Source organism: Cyprinus carpio, chromosome B17 (assembly GCF_018340385.1).
Source record: "Cyprinus carpio isolate SPL01 chromosome B17, ASM1834038v1, whole genome shotgun sequence".
Lineage (NCBI taxonomy): Eukaryota > Metazoa > Chordata > Actinopteri > Cypriniformes > Cyprinidae > Cyprinus > Cyprinus carpio.
This window is the reverse complement of record NC_056613.1, coordinates 7,927,321-7,947,016: the sequence shown is the minus strand read 5'-3', so window position 1 is coordinate 7,947,016 and position 19,696 is coordinate 7,927,321. Positions and strand designations below refer to the sequence as shown.

Sequence of the window (19,696 nt, the reverse complement as noted above, 5' to 3'; positions counted from 1 at the left end):
ATTGGATTTTTTTTCTTCTTTGCATGTAAGCCTCTATATTTACTGAGGTGAGACTGGAAGTATTATTTCCAAAAGTACTTCATTGTGTCGTATTGCATTCACCGCATGAACATGGTAGTTGTATGTTCTAGGAAAAATTGCAGTCTGTCTGACTGCTTCCCCTGCAATTCAGTAACCGGGGGTCTGTACAGAAATCAGACAGGAAATGTGTTCAGCTGGACTGACCTCCCCCTCAAACTGTACCTTCAGATGGGGTGAGAGGAGCTGTGTTATCCACAGCACATGTTTTTCTGTGTATAAATAAATAAATAAATAAATAAATAAATAAATAAAAATAATGTGTGTGTGTGTGTGTGTGTGTGTGTGTGTGTTTAAATATATTTAAATAAATTGATTGGTAATTCAAATTAATGACATGAATTGCCAATTAATGATCATAGTTAATTACTTTTAAATGCTAATAAAAGTTTGGAATTACTAAGTTTTTTTTTTTTTTTTTTTAAGAATAAGTAATAAGTAATAAAATTACTTTTATGCATTAAAATGATCAAGGGTGACAGTAAAGGACAATATATATGTGTATGTATATATATATATATATATATATATATATATATATATATATATATATTTTTCATCAAAGAATCCTAAAATTAATGTTCCTTGAGCATCATTTCAGCATATTAGAATGATTTCTGATATATATATATATATATATATATATATATATATATATATATTTTCACTTGTGTTATCTTTTAATAATATTTAAATTTGTTTGATGATCTGAAACATTAATGTGTGACAAACATGCAAAAAAATAAAGTACATGGGCAGCGCTGGATTGGATTCTTTTCTTTACATGTAAAGGAATATGAGTTTTTTTCCCCCTCATTTTTGCTCTTATGAACTCTGCTTGTTTTATCAGTGCTTTCTCCAAAAATGATTTTCAAAATGATCTAATAATGCTTCATAGTGGTATATAACACAATCACAACCATAAGGCAATATATATTTCTTTTTCAGTCCTGTAAATACAAAAGCAGTTACAGAGGGATTTATTCAGCTTTGATTTATAGATGCCTCACAGAAATAGATAAGTGCACCCGTCTACTTCAACAGTGTTGCTCGTGGCCAGCGGGCATCAAATCCATATTATATTCAACAATTCACTAGACCGTTGTTTCCCGACATTTCTCTGCAGGATTTAGCCCAAAGCCAATCATCAACTGTTTATGCATCCATCAGTGTCTGCTGAAAATGCAATGTAATATTCATGTGATTCCTCTCCATTTGCTTATTTGCTTTTTGTATTTAAGAAAAATGCTTTTAGTAATGCCATTCTGAATTAAAAAAAAAAAAAAAAAAAAAAAAACTAAGGGACTGTTTCATCGCCACAGCCAGCAAGGTACCATCATTTTCTCTGAATGATTGTGAAACTCAATAAAATCCTTTCTGCCGGTAGTTAAGAGGAAAGTTTGATTGGTCCTGTGCCAAATGGTTTTGTCCAGTGATTAAATGATAAAATTTGCTGAACAAGTAGGGTTTCAAAGAGTCAAAGCGTAGCTTTGTCTAGGGATAATTTGAGATAACTACGGCTGAGTGTTCTCAGAGGAAAAAGTCATGTTTACAGCATGCTGTGAAGCCACTGACCGTTTTTTCCTTTTCTTTTCATTTCTGAGGTAATGCATGTGATTTGAGTCCTGCTGTGATTTTAAGACCTGTGGGGGGAAAAAGTTTTAAGTGCTTTGGAAACTAAATTTCCCACAATCCACAGTAGGAGAAATCAGTCTTAGAACAACCTAACAATTCCTAGTAGCTATCAGCCAGGTTAAAATGACCTACTCGTATTATCCACTCAAATGTACTAACAATTAGGCTAAAAAGGGATACTTTTAGTTTTCAGCTCTATATGTCGAGTTTTTCCTTGAGTGGACTTTTGAATTCTTTGACAGCCGGGTTGAGGCAAAGTAAAAAGTTATTGCAGATAAACCTGAAGAGTTCTTTCTAATATTTTTGATGCTTGAAGCCCAGAGGCTTCACTTCTTGGACTTCGAATCTCTGGCTGTTATATTTAGTCTTTTCCTCCTTTTGTAGAGAAAAAGCCTTGATTCTCTAGCTTGGATGGCTGATAATCAAAAAATGGTGTGGACCGGCTCTATCACTGATTTTCAGGGAGTCACTCCAAAGGCGTTGTGAAATGTATGATCCAGGGTGGTGCAACTGAAGACCTACAGTACAAATCTGTCTTTTAAAGTTATTGTGTCAAAGTCAAAGAGAAGAGAGATGAAAGCAGTTAAGGATCATAGGGAAGTCTGACTGTGAAGCACCTTGGAGAATTCCAACAGGTCACGGCTGAGTTAAACGGCTTTATGTTGGTGAGTGGGAATTTGGTTGGCTTTACCCACATGTATAAAAGTGATAATGAGGGGCTGTAATGACATTTCACATTTACATTTATGCATTTGGCACGCACCTTTACCCAAAGCTACTTACATTGCATTCAAAGGAGACATTTTTATCAGTTCCCTGGGAATCAAACCTGTGACCTTGGGGTTGCTATTGCCATATTTTGTTTGAAAGCTAATTGAACTACACTGCTAAAGATCAAGTCTTCGTCAATTCAAAGATGCTCCTTTAAACTAGAGTGATTTGTAAATGAATTCTGCGGTCGTAAAAGTGGCATTGTGACACTGGAAAGCTGTGTTACATCAGTTCCACTTTTAATGAGAAAGAAACTTTGTCTAATTTGTAATTTCCAGCTGTTTGTTTGGATTACTCGGCGATGCTTCTTGGCTTGTTGAATGGAGAGAGCTGTCCATCTTATCAAAGTGTTAATGAGTGTTTGCTAATCTTTTTGTAAAGCACTTCAAATCATTATAATTACTTTAGCATGTACTCCAAATATTGTATGCAAATCTGCATACTGAGTAGCTCTGTCAGTCTACCTGGTGCTCTCTAATCATCGGTTTTATCTTACAACTGTTAACTGCTTCATTTGCAAGTCACAAAAGTGAATGCATTTTTGTGCTTAACTCAGTGGTTATCAGTCCTGGTTAGAGAGACAGGTGATGTCAGACAATTCTGTCTCCAGCATGGCGCAGTCTTATGCTTATATCACCGACCAAATCACTGCATCCATAAGTTAGGTACACTACATCACATTGAGTAGTTCTTATCCCTAATGACCATTTTGTTTGCAGACAAGCCAATGAAAAATGACAGCCCTAAATGGCTTCACATGATGTCAATTGATATAAAGTCCAGCGGAACCAATTATGGCACAGTGCCAGCATCACTTTGAGTGAGAAGCTGATCAGAGACAGTACAAAAGGGGTGTTGCTGTGAGGAGATCTAAGAAAAGCATCACATGCTGTATGTTCATAACTGCATACTAGACCTTTGGTGGAAACAACGGCACACCTTTTTTAGTGCACCATATGAGTGTGGAAGGCGTTATATACTGTAGGAAATATCTAATTGGATCCATACAGATGTTATGCTGTAACTAGTTTGTACAGAAATAATCTAAGTGCATGATGCATGACAACACTTTTTTTTTTCACAGAAATTATGATATTTCCCCCAATATCTAAAAAGTAAACTCTTTTTAGACAATGCTTTAAGCATGGAAATGACAACTTTAGTAAAAATAGAATTTTCAAAAGTCTTTTACATTGTTACAAAATCCTGTTGTTTAGATCATTCTATTCTTCAAAGAATTTTAAGAAGCAGTGTTTTCAACATTCAAATGTTTTCACAATAATCAGCAAAATAGCATATTAGAATGATTTCTGAAGGATCATGTGACACTGAAGACTGGAGTGATGATGCTGAGAATTCAACTTTGCCATCACAGGAATAAATTCGATTTCAAAATATATTAAAATAGGAAACTGGTATTTCAAATAATTCTCCCCCCAATATTGAATTATTTAGTTAGTTAGTTAGTTAGTTAGTTAGTTTATTATTTTTTTTACTGTATTTTTATTCAAACAAATGCAGCTTTGGTGACTTCTTTCAAAAACATTAAAAAAATTTACTGACCCCAAACTTTGAATTATATTATATTATATTATATTATATTATATTATATTATATTATATTATATTATATTATATTATATTATATTATATTATATTATATTATATTATATTATATTATATTTTATTATATTATATTATATAACTGATAACACTCAGTTTAGTCCAGAAAATCATTACGGACTGCAGCGTTTACCAGATCTGCAATAAACAAGTTATTTCCGTAAATCAAAAAACATAATAAACTGCACATTTATTCAAAACAAATTCAGAAGTGTGTTTGATTGCCTCTGTTAAAAACATGTTCTTTCAAAGGCTAAAAACATTATAATCTGCATAGTTGGTTGTAATAAACAATTAATGCATATCATAAAAGATATAAACACCCTACCCCAGTTCATTCATTTGTGTGATTTATGAAGGCAATGAAATATCGTAATTTCTGTAAAACAATTTGCAACTTTATTTCATGCACTTAAGTTATTTCTGCACAAACTGGTTACAGCATAACATCTGTATGGATCCAGTTAAATATTTCCTATATAACGCCTTCCACACTCATATGGTGCACTAAAAAAGGTGTGCCGTTGTTTCCACCAAAGGTCTAGTATGCAGTTATGAACATGTGATGCTTTTCTTAGATCTCCTCACAGCAGCGCCCCTTTTATTTATTTTTTTATTTTATTTTCAGGATCATTGTGAATTAGTTTCCTTTAGAAATGCTCTCTCATCAGCAATGCACTCATGACATCATCAAAACTACAGTACACATGCAAACTCAAGTTCAAAAGAAATTAGTCATAAATTGTGATCTTTTCATGCACATCGCTGTGCACTCATCTGATCATATGTTTGCTAGATGAGGTATAGCGTTTATTCAGAAATGACAGATGTCATTTGTGAGTGAAACATGTCAGATCAATCTCTGTGTTGTTTCACATGATGACTTGTGGAATGTGGCAGCTACAGTAACCATGGAAACAACTGCTTGGGGGTTAGACGGGGGTTAGAGCAAACGTCTGCTTTGAAAATCAACTGTCTCTGAAACTGCCTAACTAAGCTTTATGCTGTAAACATCGCCAAAGGGTGGGATTCCTTTCAGCCCACCATTCGGGCTCCAAAGCCTGAACCCTTGATCACACAGCACCTCTGCTTGTTAGGGTGAGATCATGTAAATATGCACATGAATATGATGTTTAACTTCCAGAATCAGGATGTTCCACTCAGTTCTGAGAATTTTCTTGGGGAAAATCTTTTTTTGTGTGTGTGTGTTTTTTTTTTCCCTGTCAGTTTACGCTCTAAGCTAAATGCCCATTCTGCATCTCATTAGCATATATATATATATATATATATAATATATATATATATATATATATATATATATATATATATATATATATATATAATTATTATTATTTATTTAATTTTTTTCATTTGTGATTTGAATTAGTGACTCGGAAGTATGAGTTGTGTTTTTAACGACATGTAGCCCACATAATCGGATTGCCCCCTCCGGGTAATGGTGATCTAATTACCAATAAAGTGTAACGAACCATCAGAGTGTAGATGATTTTGTGATGGCTTTCTCCTGCCGTTTCGGCACGTTTTGAACCACACTTCCCCCCAAAATAAGTTCCATCTCGTTCTGTTGACAAAGCAAATTAGAAAATTAAAAAAAAAAAAAAAAGATTAATCACATCTCTCAGCTTTGCTTTGGTCTGCAGAACGGATCTTCATAAAAAAAACATCTAGTGGATGTCGGCTCAAGGTGGAGTACTTTATAATGTCGCAGAGGGCTGTTTAGATAACATTTTGACTGATCAGCATCAGACGCAGATTAAACACAACCTGAGGATGTGGCTACTCATATTCTGCTCACATGACAGATCAAACTCAATGTGATAAGCAGCTGCCTTCCTTTTATTTGTATGTTTTTAGAGTTATGAGGCATCTGGTCCTCTTGACTTCGCATAGAATCTTTTATATGTCCTGTATATTATTATTTATACACTCAAGGTCTGTGTGCATAATGGAAAGATGAAAAATTCTACTAGACGGTGTTCTAAAGTGCTTTGCATTGTACTCTTTGGTTTGTTACCTGTAGACCATAAATCAATATCTGAATGTCTCACATCCAAGCGTTTAGGACCTTCGTAATTTTTTTCATTTTTGTTTTAAAAAGCAAGAAAACAGAGCAGTGCTGTCCTTGAAACACACCGCGATATGAACCACTGAAGGCCGTTCAGTCTCAAACTCGCCATGCATTTTTCCTTTTCAGATGTGTGTTTGTACTTTTAAAAGAAACTTTGACTCTGTTTACTGTCAGCAAAGTTGTTTCATAATACTCCTCCCCCCATGTTGTTTTCCGTTTGCCATATAAGAGTGTCGATGAAGCAAGTTCTGGGTAGATTAAGTATTGTCTGGCAGCTGTCTGTGTTTTGTGGACCCGATAGCCTTGGCAGGCAAATCAGCAGCTAGCAGTGAATTAAAGAGCGCTTTCTGCCTCATCAACATGTTTGATATCTCCATAAACTACTCTGGAAACACAGCAGCTCTTCAACGCAGATGTCCCACGGACACCAGGCTCCCTCGAGATTTCGCCTGTATCAGCAAACCCAATTGAAAGGCTGTGGGAAATTGAAAATCTTCTGTCGGTAGTTTAAGTAGCAATGAGCGACTTGAAAGACTAATTGTAGTCGGTTTATTTGAGTTCAGTTCCTCGACTGGATGATTGTTGTGTTGTTTAAAGGCATTTTTAGATCTCGTTGTTATGTGTAAGCTTTCATTCTGTTTAATAAGGCGTTTGCAAGTGTCAAGCTGCTGAAACTTCAGCCCTCCATGCTGGTCTAATTAGTGCGATAAACAAAACATCATAAACACAATTCCTCGCTTTCCCCATAATCTAAAGTGAAAGTGTCTTTATTATACTATAAATGCTGTAATAATGCAACAAAGAATCAAACCCATCTTGTTTCTCAATTAACACTCTAAAACATATGCAGTGTTGCAAATGCATGTCCATTTTGTTTACTAGCTAATTTTCCATTAAATGTATCCCACAGCCATTTCTTATTCTTTTGTACTTGCTAAACGGCACACCGTGAGACACAGATTAAAAAGAAAGTAATGAAGTTGTTCCGAAAAAGATCCCACACTATTTAGCAGCAGACTTGAAAATATCGACTCTTATATTGATGAAACAATCAGCTACGAAATATTGTCACTTCCATTTTCTCTTTACTACCAATTGTGGAGCATCTCGCCTTATCAGCTCTCAACAGAAGGGCATTCACAGGGAGAGAAGGTTCATCTTTTAGCCACTTAACAGTTTGTCCAGGTGATACAGTGGGGCAAACCTCTTTGCTCCTCACACAGCAGAGGAGAGCAACAACAGCACAATTGATGACTGTAATGATTGGAGTTTGCATTCTGGAGCAGGACTCTGTCTGGCTTTCAGAGGAGCGTGTCGCAGAATACAAAAAAGGCCACACTTGCTTTGTTCCTACTGCTGTTTGCTTATTACTTGCAATTTTTTGTTGTTTAGTTTATCCTGAAAGGCATATCAAAATGGCGCGTTATAATATTTTGATGGAGGTTAACAGCGAAACAAATGAAGTGGCCCGTGGAATAAAAGAGAGATTCAATTATGAATGATGTGGATTGGGGTTTCAGCAGTAGAGATTGTTGCTGTAAACACGCCGTAACTTTAATGGATCATTATCCAACATAGAGACAACGTCTGATGAGTAATGAATAAATTTGCTCTTTGAATGGTTTCAGACTTGTGGGGTCTGTTTATATACTTTTAATATAAAGATTTAATTTAAGCTTTGATTGTTTGCACAGGGTTGCAAAAGGAACAGGGTTTCTTGCCATCTATTTCTGTCTAATTTTATCTGTTTAGATTTTCTGCTTGCAAAATCATTATGTGACCCATTGTTTCAAACTCATTCTGGCAATCAGTTTTTTATTTATTTATTTATTTATTTTTATGTTCTATTCCACTTCAAATACACAATTAATGAGTAATTGGACGTGCCAATCATTTTACACTGTGCCTACAGAGTTGTATATTTGGCTGGGTACTTTTTAATAATGTCCTAAAAGCATCATCCAAAAGTATTAAGTGGCATTCAGCCTTGTATTTAAAGTTCAGGATTATTGAAATAAATTAAATAAAAATAAAAAAATGTAGGCGGTTTGGAAATTGTATTAAAGTGATAAGTCCCGGAATTCTAATAAAATGTTTCAAATAAAACCAACTTTATTAGATTAAAAAATGAATATTAGCATAAAGTGCATGAACCAATTTTGGTGTAATGAAACAAGAAAATCATAAAACATGTCTGATTATGCATGAATATGTGTCATGTTTTATTTATTTTTTTATTAATTGATTTATTTATTTATTGGTTATTTCAGGTGAAATTGTGTAACCCCCCAAAAAACTTTAATGATTCATTATAATAATAATGATTAATGATAATGATAATAATAATAATAATAATAATAATAATAATAATAATAATAAAACAGTATTTGTTTTTACCTTGAATCATTTTTTGAAAACAATAATGAAGTGTATTCAAGGAAAGGGTTTGTTACTTGAAGGTGATACTAATATACATAGTTATTCATTTTCTTTTTCTTTCTTTCAAAAAAAAAGTCTGAAACCAACATGAATGAAAAGATAGCATTTCTTCTTTTCATTGATCTTGACTGTCTTTATTTGTCATTGACCCATAATAGAAAAATTGCACCAAGCTTGTTCTGTATTTGCTCCCTCTTCCTGTATGCAGCACTGACACGATGCTCAATATAGTGTGTGTGCGTGACAGACTATTTCCTTTCATGTATCACTTGCTCAAAAACCAAGAGTTTATTTGTCCTTTTACCCTCCTGGATACGAAGGCATTGCAGTATTGGAATTGGAATGTGGAAGGGGGATGAGATGGATGTACGAAGGAGAGTGCAAGAAAGAGACACTTATAAACTCTTTGATGCTAAATGTAAAAGAGTGTTTCTGTGATCAAACAAGTAATACAGCAGCAAGAGGCTTTCACAAAGTGAAAAGTAACAGGGCAGTTAGATATTTCATAACACTTTGTGTGTATGTATGTGTAAGTCTGTGGAAACAGATTTAGCAAAATTCTCTTTATGTAATTTGACTCATTTTCAACTCATTAATATTTTATAAGAGGGCAGAGATATGTTTTCTGTAGCTTTTCATGCAGGAAGAAAGGCCTGGTTACATAGTAACAATCCTCCTTCCTCTATAAAGATGGTCTCAAGGGACTTGAAGTATCATTGAACACAAACACTTCATTAAAACTATACCACACATTGACAAGTTTATGCATATCTATCCATTAAAAACATAAATAAACACACATAATATAGCCATAAGCTACAATAGGCCATTTATTATAGTTAAAGGAGGCATTGCATGGAATATAAAGAAAACAATTATTTGTAGTAGTAATTATTATGAATGTCAATTTAACATGTCAGTTTTGTATAATTAAAAAAAGCAAGATGGTGTGTAATAAAACAAATAGCAGAAAACAGGGAACTTGTGAGGCATTATTCAAATTATATTTGACTTAAACAGTGTTTTAAAATGTTCCACTCATAGTTTGTGACACTGAACAGTGAGATGCAGTATTCTTATATGTAATTATCATTACATATAATTTTGAATTCTGAGGAAGTGCATATTTACAAAATTGATCTAATATATTTTCTTAATATGTAAAAAAAAAAAAAAAAAAAAAAAAAAAACTGTACACATTACTTAGGCAGTCTTTGTTTGTTTGAAAATACAGTAAACAGTTATACTGTGAAATATTATTAAAATTTAAAATCTGTTAAGTGTTTTAAATCAATTACATTTATTTCTGTGATGGCAAACCTAAATTGCAACTACTCCAGTCATTATTGTCACATGATCCTTCAGAAATCATTCTCATATGCTGGCTTTGAAACATTTCTTAATATTGTGTTTGAAACCTGATTATGAAAATGGTTGAAAACTGTGATGTGTTTCATGATTGTTTTTTAATAGAAGATAAAAAGAATAGCATCTTTTTGAAATACACATTTGTTTGTAATATTTTGAATTTTTTAACTGTTACTTTTGTTAAATGTAATGCATCCTTGGTGAATGAAAGATGAAGTGTACATCATTGGGGTCTCTGGGATAGCAAACATGAAATCAGTAAAGTCAATATCAATAAAACTTTAGGGTTAATTAAAGACATAAACAGAGAAGAATATACACAGGATTCCGTTCTTTGGGAAAGTCTTCCAAATGAACTTGAGAGAACTGGCCCAGATTTCTCTCAGGGAGATTTTTCTGTGATAAATGCACTCTGCGGTGATAAACATCTCCCTTGATACAATTTATCATCTGTTGTCATTTTCCATGCTGCAAGAGATAAGAACAACACCAGATTCGGTTTAACATAACCATAAAATATATCCATGCAACACACGGGGCTCAGGAGGGGGGTAGAGAGAGTGTGTTAGAGAGGATGAAACGGTTGCAGAGAAAAAAGAATTGCTGACTTAGCCGGTCTGAGCAACCAACAAGGGCCCAAAACCCAAACCAGCTTAGGCTGGTTTCCAGCAGACACTTTAAAAACACATAGTTAATTCATGACATTGACGATGGATGAAACATTTCCTCAATGCTTCCTGCTCCACCGATGCTCATTGAGGCTATGCTAATTAATTTATAGTGAGAATCTTTGCAGCTACATTTGCACACAGCCTATTGGATCCATGAGGGCAAACACTGCACACCTTCCTGTTCCATTAATCATTCTTATCTCTTTCTCTGTTTTAGCTAATGCTATTGATTTAGTCCACTTTCACTGCATTATGTAAATCAATGAGCCAGATTCTTCACCTCCAAAGATGGGGGGGGGGTGCGCTAATGGCTGATGAATACTTTTCATCAAGCAGACAAGTTTATCAGGGGTCACTAATGCTAATAGATTATTCAGGATCCTGCTAGAACAAAAGCAAAGCAAGAGGTGACAGATTTCAAGGGCAAATGCGTCATTAAAAATGAATCAACACAGAATAAATGCATCTCTTCACTGAGGCAAATACAGGAAAAATACATAAGGTGAATCTGAATGGCAAAAATAAACAAAATTTACCTGATTTCATCCCATGTGTTTGTTGTTAATGTAGATGTCGTGGACAAAACTGATATTTTTCTCATACTTTTCAGGAACAAGGCAAAATTGGAGTCACATTCAACATCGGAACATCTGACATAACTGTTCAGGAGAGCAGCACCGCTGTAAATGACGGCAAGTACCATGTAGTGCGCTTCACCCGAAATGGGGGCAATGCTACACTTCAGGTGGACAACTGGGCCATCAATGAGCACTTCCCCTCAGGTAAGACCTCTCACCGACCACTTCAACCTTTGGCTTATGACATCAAGAAGATGTATGGACAACGCACAGAACTGGACAGCAACTGCTTTCGAGCTATTTCTAAAGTCACTTTGTCTCCCCAGTGACTGTGCAGTGTACTTTCATTTAGCAACATCCCGTGAGCCTCAGTCACAACAATACCAACAAACAGTACATTTGTAGCCTCTCCTATTTTCCTAAATTGCATTTAATTGTCAATTAGATGTTTTTTTGTTTTGTTTTTCTTCCGTGCCTGGAAAATAATGGCATTTTGTTTTGCCGCACCGCTGTGTGGGCTTCTGTGGAAAGCATTGGACATGGTGTGGAAGTAGCTGACAAGTTTACTTTTTAATTTTATTTCTCCTTTTTATTTTTTATTTGTATATATTTTAATTAGTAATTTATTCCTGTGATGGCAAAGCTGAATCTTCAGCATCATTACTCAGTCCTCAGTGTCACATGATCCTTCAGAATTCTAATATGCTGGTATCCTTGATGAATAAAAGTATTAATTTATTTGCAATTACCCTAAGGTTCTGAACGGTAGTATACAGTAGTTTTTTTCACAAATCTAATATTATATCTCTTTTTATTTTTTGCTGTTTTTTTTTTTTATTATTATTACTTCTAAGAAATTAGTTAAAGTATAAAAGGAAAATCATGTACCAGCCACGTCCCTTGAAGGCAAGTTAGTTCACTCTGCAGCCATCTTAATAATGCCTCAGGCTGCTATTTCCTAGGCATGCAAGTACAGCTCTTATCTAATGAAAGGGGAAAGACTGCAATTTCCAGACATTATATTTCAGCATGTCACATCAGCTGTGTATATCTCTTCCATCTACACTAGCGTTCAAACGATTGGGATCATCAAGATTTAGATTTTTTTCAGCAAGGATGCATTAAATTGATCAAAAGTGACAGTAAAGACATTTATAATGTTACAAAAGAGTACTGTTTTTAAAAAAAAAAAAAAAAACACTTTCTATTACTTTTGAACTTTCTATTCTTCAAAGAATCCTAAAAAGAATATATCAGTTTCCATGAAAATATTAAGCAGCTGTTTTCAACATAATAAATGTTTCTTGAGCACAAAATCAGCATATTAGAATGATTTCTGAAAGATTATGTGACACTGAATACTGTCTGAGTAATGGCTGCTGAAAATTCAGCTTTACCATCACAGGAATAAATTACATTTTAAAATCTATTAAAATAGAAGATAGTTACTTTTTCATAATATTACTGATTTAAATGCAGCCACCCCAAACTTATGAACTGTACAGTAAATCTGAGTTTATGAATTTCTGCAGCATCACACTTTACAGCCCTGTCCACTGTAAAAACTAATATTAATAAATTAATATTAAATATTTAATACCTTCTAAATGGCCGTGATTAAGCTGCGCCACACTGTTTTTTCAAGTTCAACTTGATGCTATAAATTAACGAGACCGAATCTGGTTCCTTCCCCTCAGGTGTGTTCTTAACGAAAAAGATTGACATCTTTCCATTTTACATTTTCTTACCATACCTACAGTAGTATTACATCTCTTCTCAGTTGAAAGCAAGAGCAAAGGGGGGAAATCATGACACAGTCAGTTCCTCTAAGCTCACATTTTACTCCATTTAGTATGATTGGATAAATTGGGGAAGGTCGAGAAGTCTGAAACCTCTAAGGTTGTCATGACTTTATATATAAAAATCAAGATAAGTACAAAATCATTGAAAGGGAAGCCGTCACAATGATTTACTTGGATAGCATTAGAGTAATGTGCTATCAGTTGGATCTTTTCTATAATGCAGGTACATGGAGTACAGTTCATTTTGTGGGAGTATTAAAGAGAGATTATACACCGCAAACTTCTCCTCAAAGTCTCCTCAGCTGGGTCTCACACACAAGAGACATGCTTTGTTGAGCATTATCGCTACTGGTGCATAATTATAAGAAATTCTAAATGATGCAAACTTTTGTATTATTTTTTAAGGAACATGCCCATGCAAATCCAGTGTAGAGTAATTTGTCTTGTTCATTACACCAGCGTGTCCATTTTTTTCTGTTTGAGCATCTAAGGGCACCAGTTTGTGTTTCTGTCGGCGCTGAATAAACCCATTTTATGTGGCCAACTCTACTAATGCACCCATTTATCAGTCTGCCATTTATATGAATGATATTAGGCATGAAAAATATATGCAGCAGCGTGTCGCCGTGCTGTTCATATGGATGCATTATACAGAAGTCAGCGCCTGCCTGTTTTAGGTCTAAAGTTTCATTTTTGCCAACATGGGCATTTGCAGCAGACTCGCATAAGAGCTGGGGAAATATATCACTGAGATTTATAGGTGGCATGGTGGTATAACACTTCTATATAAATGTCAGCAAAATTTACTTTCTCTGCCAAAGTTTCAACATGATAATAAAATATTTATATATTCAGATGGCCACCTGCGAATAGAATATGATTATGCTTGAAGACAGATGTCCCCTCATGGCAGGATGCTCTTTGCTTTGGCACTGATTTCTTTGTAATGTTTGATTTCTCAATTCGATCTTGTCAGGAGGTTGATGAAGAAATATATTTGGTCTCTTTGACGGAGCTGCAGGTCTCAAGTGATATTGTGAGGTTTTGGTGCGCTGCCATGCTATCCTTTATTTAATTTTCATGCTAAATGAAGCAGGTTCTTGAAGACCCATGGAGAGCACTGAACTGCGCTCAACATCTGTGCTTTATTTTCTTAATGCGTCAAAGAACTAATGCCTAATAGTTTTGACACATCGGTTCTAGAGCTGTGCTTTTGCAAAGTTATTACACTGTACCTTGCTGCGCTAAGCACATACAAATAGCAAGGGCAAGTTAGCTTGTTGCATCTTTCAAGCACACTGCCTATTTATCTCCCATGGGTCCCAAGAGGTCAAGCAGAGATGTCTACTGGGCCACAAGAGCGGTCACCTAAAGCTTACGACTGTCATTACAACGTAACCCGAGGCCATGTGCAGAATACTCAGAGAACTTTACTTTGAGAATAAATTGTGCTGCGCTTGTCTATTCACTTTACTAGAAATACGAGCCAAGTGCCACCACATCTCCTAATACAATTCGCACACCCTCCAGTAACGGCTAACAAATATGAGTAAGCATAAGACTTACTTCTTTTGCTTGTATTACTCGTCGGTTGTAGGCAAGGAGGTGTGCTTTTTTTGACTGGATTTGCTTGGATTTTTCCAGAAAGCGCTGAAGGGAAATTCAATGGTGTCTATTATTTAGGCTGTAGCTGGCAATCTGGAGTTGAAAATCAGCACAATCTTCTCTCGTTCCCTTAGCTTTACCTTATAATGGACTTATGGAGTGGAAATGTAGTTTTCTAACTCACTGCAAGAGCCAGATAAGCAACTTCTTTTCAAGGAACTGTACCTTGGACTAACAACTGCAAGCTACTGTATAAGACATTTAGAAAACCACAGATACTAAGTCTTGTGAAGAATTATCTCACATTGTCACTGATATGCTAACCGCATTCAAACACAAAGAGTATCGAATAGTGTTGCACGAGATCTATTTTAACCCTTTATAACAAGCGCTCAGAATGATTCTGATTAAAATACAGCTGTTTAATTCAGAAGTAAGTTGAAGATAGTGATTTTGAACAACTTCTAAACTGCCTGACTGTACTGCTGTCGTTTTCATATTTTTATTTAGCCTATATGTTAGAGCCAACCACAAAACTTATCATCCGATATGTTTAAATTTAGCAGTATTGGTTGATATTGGTATTTAAATGTTCATGCCCATTTCAGTTTTTTAGATCTACATTACCTTTTTAATTAATTATAACATAATTTTATATGTTGATATTGTATTAATAACTGTTTCCTATTTTATTATTTTTATTTACACATTTGTAAACATTTTACATATATTTTAGATATTTTACATATATTTTTCTATTTTTTACACCATATTACCTTTGCTATCATCTGAAACTCACTCAATTTTTTATGTTAATTTAATATTATTTAATGTTATTTCTTTATTTAGTTAGTTATAAAAGTATACAATTTTAATACTGGCACCACTTTTTTTGGTTAAACCAAAATAGGAAATAAAATAACCTGCATGGTAGAGGCGAGGGAAACTGAAAAATCGCCTTTTCCTTACCAAAATAGAGCAAAAGCAAATGGAATCAGTCCAAATCTTTATCACTCTGGCTGCAGCCCTAAACTGTCCCACACACGCCTGCAGTTTGGCAGGAAATGTCAGAGTGTGTCAATCAGACGGCAACTTGATGCTATGTTTAAGAGACAAGCGTATTCGTGGGACAGGGGTTACGACAAGGAGCACGGAGGGGATGTTATATCATTTTTGACACACGTGTGCGCAATATGATGGCTCGACGGTGTGTGTCCTTGTCTGCATCTTTATGTGTGTGTGTGTATGTCGAGAAGAAGATGACTTCTTTCTTTATGGCTGTGCAGAGGCTTTTTGATGTCCCTGTGGCTGCTTTGGCAGTTCCAGGACCCAGGCTGGGTAATATCAAATGACAGCGGGGAAAATGGTAGACGATTATATGCGATGGGCACTGCTATTCTGCTATAGCACTGACAGTAGTTCAGACCGCCATACTTCAGTCAAATCACCGTATCATTTTTGTACCATCAGCGAGGTTGGTAGAGATATTCATTTCACATCTTTTGTCGCACACCCTGCAGAAAACTGTTAGTCCAGGTCCACTTCATTCACCATGATGCTCTTGATTTACACTGCTAAAAAGTACTATTCTGATACAAGATTTATTTATCTGCTTTGTATTTCTTTAAAGTGCAATCTATATTTAATATGTAATAAAGCACAATCTAAAGAAGCTTAATTTGGATTAAAAGGCTTGTTTGCATGTAAAAGAATGATTATGACTTAATTTATATGTGCAAAGCACAATCTTACATTGGTGCAGCTTGCTGCTTAGACTGGATTGTAAATTTAGTAAAATATATAGTTTTTTTTTTTTTTTTTTTGTATGTGTGTGTGCTGTAATACTGCATGCAGATGGTTCAATGCATTCATTTATTCCTATATTCTTTGAATAGAATAAGTTCATACTGTACAACTGCATTTTTTTTTTCCACACTGTAAAAATCTGGTATAGGATTTACTTTGAAATATTTTTCACTCAGAAATTGCTGGTCAATTTTACAACAAAGAAACGGTAACACATTGAATTAAACTTAAAATTTTCAAGTTAAAAAAAAAAGTTTCCCTGCAGGAAAACAAATAATAATAAATAAATCCTAATAAATACTTATAGACACTAATGAACTCTTTTAAAATCATTTGTACAGTGAAACATATCCTTTCAATAATTGAAGAGAGAGAGAGAGAGAGAGAGTGTGTGTGTGTGTATTTGTGTGTATAATTTTACAAGTGATGATAGATGAATAGATAGATATACTGTAGATAGATTCCCCTTTTTTATTCTACTTTTGAAAAGTCATTTTAAATTCTTTGCCAGTCATTTTGAATATGTTAAGTGTGAAGGCATTAGAATTTTTTTTTTCATAAATGGCAGTTACAGCACCCTATTATGTATAAATGTGCAGAGATTGAGCTCACAGGTGTAATCATATGTGGTTACCGTATGTGTCATCCCTATAGCTGCTGAAGCGAGCTCAGAAATTATGCTTTAGGGTCCCATGGTGCTTCAGAAACACCATTTCAGTTCAATGACTTCTAAATCAGTATGTTCTGCAAGCACGCATAACATGTCGCGCCACCTTAATGCTAATATCTGGATGACGTACATGATGTTTTTGACCAAAAATCCAAGTTGTTTTTGTAACCTCTATGTAAGGTTGCATATCCTTTCTTTTGTTCAAGCATTACAGGGCTTTTTTCCCTCTCGAGACTGAATTCTGATTCTAAAGTCAGCTTATTCCTGATGCAGTAAATTGCAGTAAAAAAGCCATACCTGCTCTGTCTGCTTTTGCTTATCTCCATTATCCTCTGTTTATTTGTGCAACCCTGTTTAATATGAATGAGTTTAATTCTCTCTTTTTTTTTTCACATGACTCACATAAGATGACCAAATGTTTTTCTTTCTTCCTTGAGCATGTCTTACCAGAAGGCAGTTTGGAAGTCCTCAGAAACCTCCTGTTAAAATAGGAGGAAAAAAATGTTATCGAGCATCTCAGAAGCAACTTACAAAAACCTGACCATCTTCTGTAATCTGATCGAGTCCCATAGTCAGCAGCACACATTTCACGATAAGCAATCCTTCGTCTTTTTGAGCGCAGATGGAGCCGGGCGGCTCGCCTGCAATGCAAGAAGACAATTATCTTTCAAAACAAAAAGACAAGATTGCATTTTTGACAAAGAAGGAACCTTTTATCGCAAAAAAGATTCAAGACAGGGTTCGTATGTGCGAAATAGATACTTGTGTATCCTATGAGCCAAATACAATTACTCGTATCAAAAACAAAATCTGTTGCCCTTATAAATCTCTCCAGAGGAGGAAAGAGATAAGCTTTCAATATGAGCTGTCTGTCTAATCCCACGATTAAATGAAACCACCAAGGATGGTCGGATAAATGTTCCCACTCTCATTGTCTCCTCAGATACTGAGGGACAATCCTCTGGAGTCACATTTCTTATTTGGGGATGTGTTTGGAGTGAGATAATGTGCAGAAAGACTCTTTCGAATGAGATACAAGCCAAGTAAGAGGAGTGCTCAGGGAAAGAATACAGAAAAGGCTGGAGAGGGAGAATTAGACAGATGCTGGGGCTATGAGTCGAGTGTTTTAAATTTCCAAATTCCTCCTTGTCAAAGTTAAAGGTTTATTAAGTGTGTGGACAGAGTAACATATTTAGTTCTTCACTCACAGTAACTGGAGTTTTCATGCAGGAGACCGTAGACTTTCAGATCTTTCAGTGCTCATTTACCTTTGGCTTGAAATGAGGAAATGATGCCCGACTGTACCCCATTTTGTGCCTTTTATGCAAACCTTTTTACCTCCATAATGTAATGTATTTCGGAAAGAAACACAATATTTAGTATGCACATATAATTTAAAAAAAGTAGGCTTGATTTCATGTTGATTGTAATTTATTTCTCATTCCCAAATTTATCGTACTGTGTGAAAAATATTGGTCTATATTTTTAATAATAAATATATTTGATAATAAATACATTTTATTTCAGTGTTATATAGTATTTATTAATATTTAGAATAACCTTTTATCTTTATATTTTCCATTTTTGTTTTATTTTTAACTCAGGTTTACTTTTAGTATTTTTTATGTTATGTGCTTTTGTCATTATTATTAATTTTGAGATTTGTTTAAAAATATTTTATTTTTATATATTATATTTTTTATTAAACTTTTGGTTTTGGTAATTTTAGTACTTAAATGCATTTTATTTTCAGTAGTTGCCAAGGCAACATTTCCAATTTTAATTTAAGTTTTTAGTCTAAAATCTAGATTTTTATTTAATCTCAGCTTTATTTCAATTAACGAAAATTATTTTATCTTAGTTTTAGTTAACAATAACAACAATGGATAACTATTTCAGTGGCAGTGGCATATATATATATATATATATATATATATATATATATATATATATATATATATATAAGTGGATCAGGCCCCTAAAACTTGTCTTGAAGTTTTTTTGCCTTCTCTCAATGAATTTTCCCTCCAAAAATAGACACAAAACAGCAATTTGTCACTGTGAAACACAACACAGTAGTGTTTATGAGTTTTTTTTTTTTTTTTTTTTTTTTTTTTTTTTTTTTTTTTTTTTTTTTTTTTTTTGGAGGCTCAAATAATACTTGGCAAGGCAGATGGTTTCATGCAATAAGCTATATTTGTTTTCAGCAAGATGGCAATGGCGTCCCGTAGCAATTTATCACCGGCGAGAACAACTGCAAACAACACTGCTGGATTACAAAGGGAGAATGTTCACAATCACACAGTTGTTCTCATGAATTATTTTGAGTTGTTGTTATTAGCAGCCTTTTCCACAGAGAGAGAGCCGCACTTATCACGTCTGATTATACAAAAATATAACAATTTCAATGAAATATCTCATACATTTTAAATATGGCAGCAGTTTAGGGTTTCTTTGGCATGCACTCGTGGTACCGCAGAGCCATTAAGGGTTCCTCTAATTTAGAATTAAAGGGAATTAAAATGCAGATATCTTACATTCTTGTATGTGTTTGTGAAACTT

General features: G+C 34.5%; 1 protein-coding gene across 26 annotated transcripts in view; it reads left to right on the top strand.

Moving 5' to 3' along the window:
- The window catches only part of LOC109057157 (neurexin-3a), a 270,223-nt gene that overhangs the window by 214,344 nt on the left and 36,183 nt on the right, over positions 1-19,696 (top strand). For all 26 annotated transcript variants that reach the window (XM_042742036.1, XM_042742019.1, XM_042742035.1 and 23 more), the window contains one exon: positions 11,284-11,455. In XM_042742036.1, the coding sequence (XP_042597970.1) occupies positions 11,284-11,455 (172 nt within the window). The remainder of the gene's footprint in view (positions 1-11,283; positions 11,456-19,696) is intronic.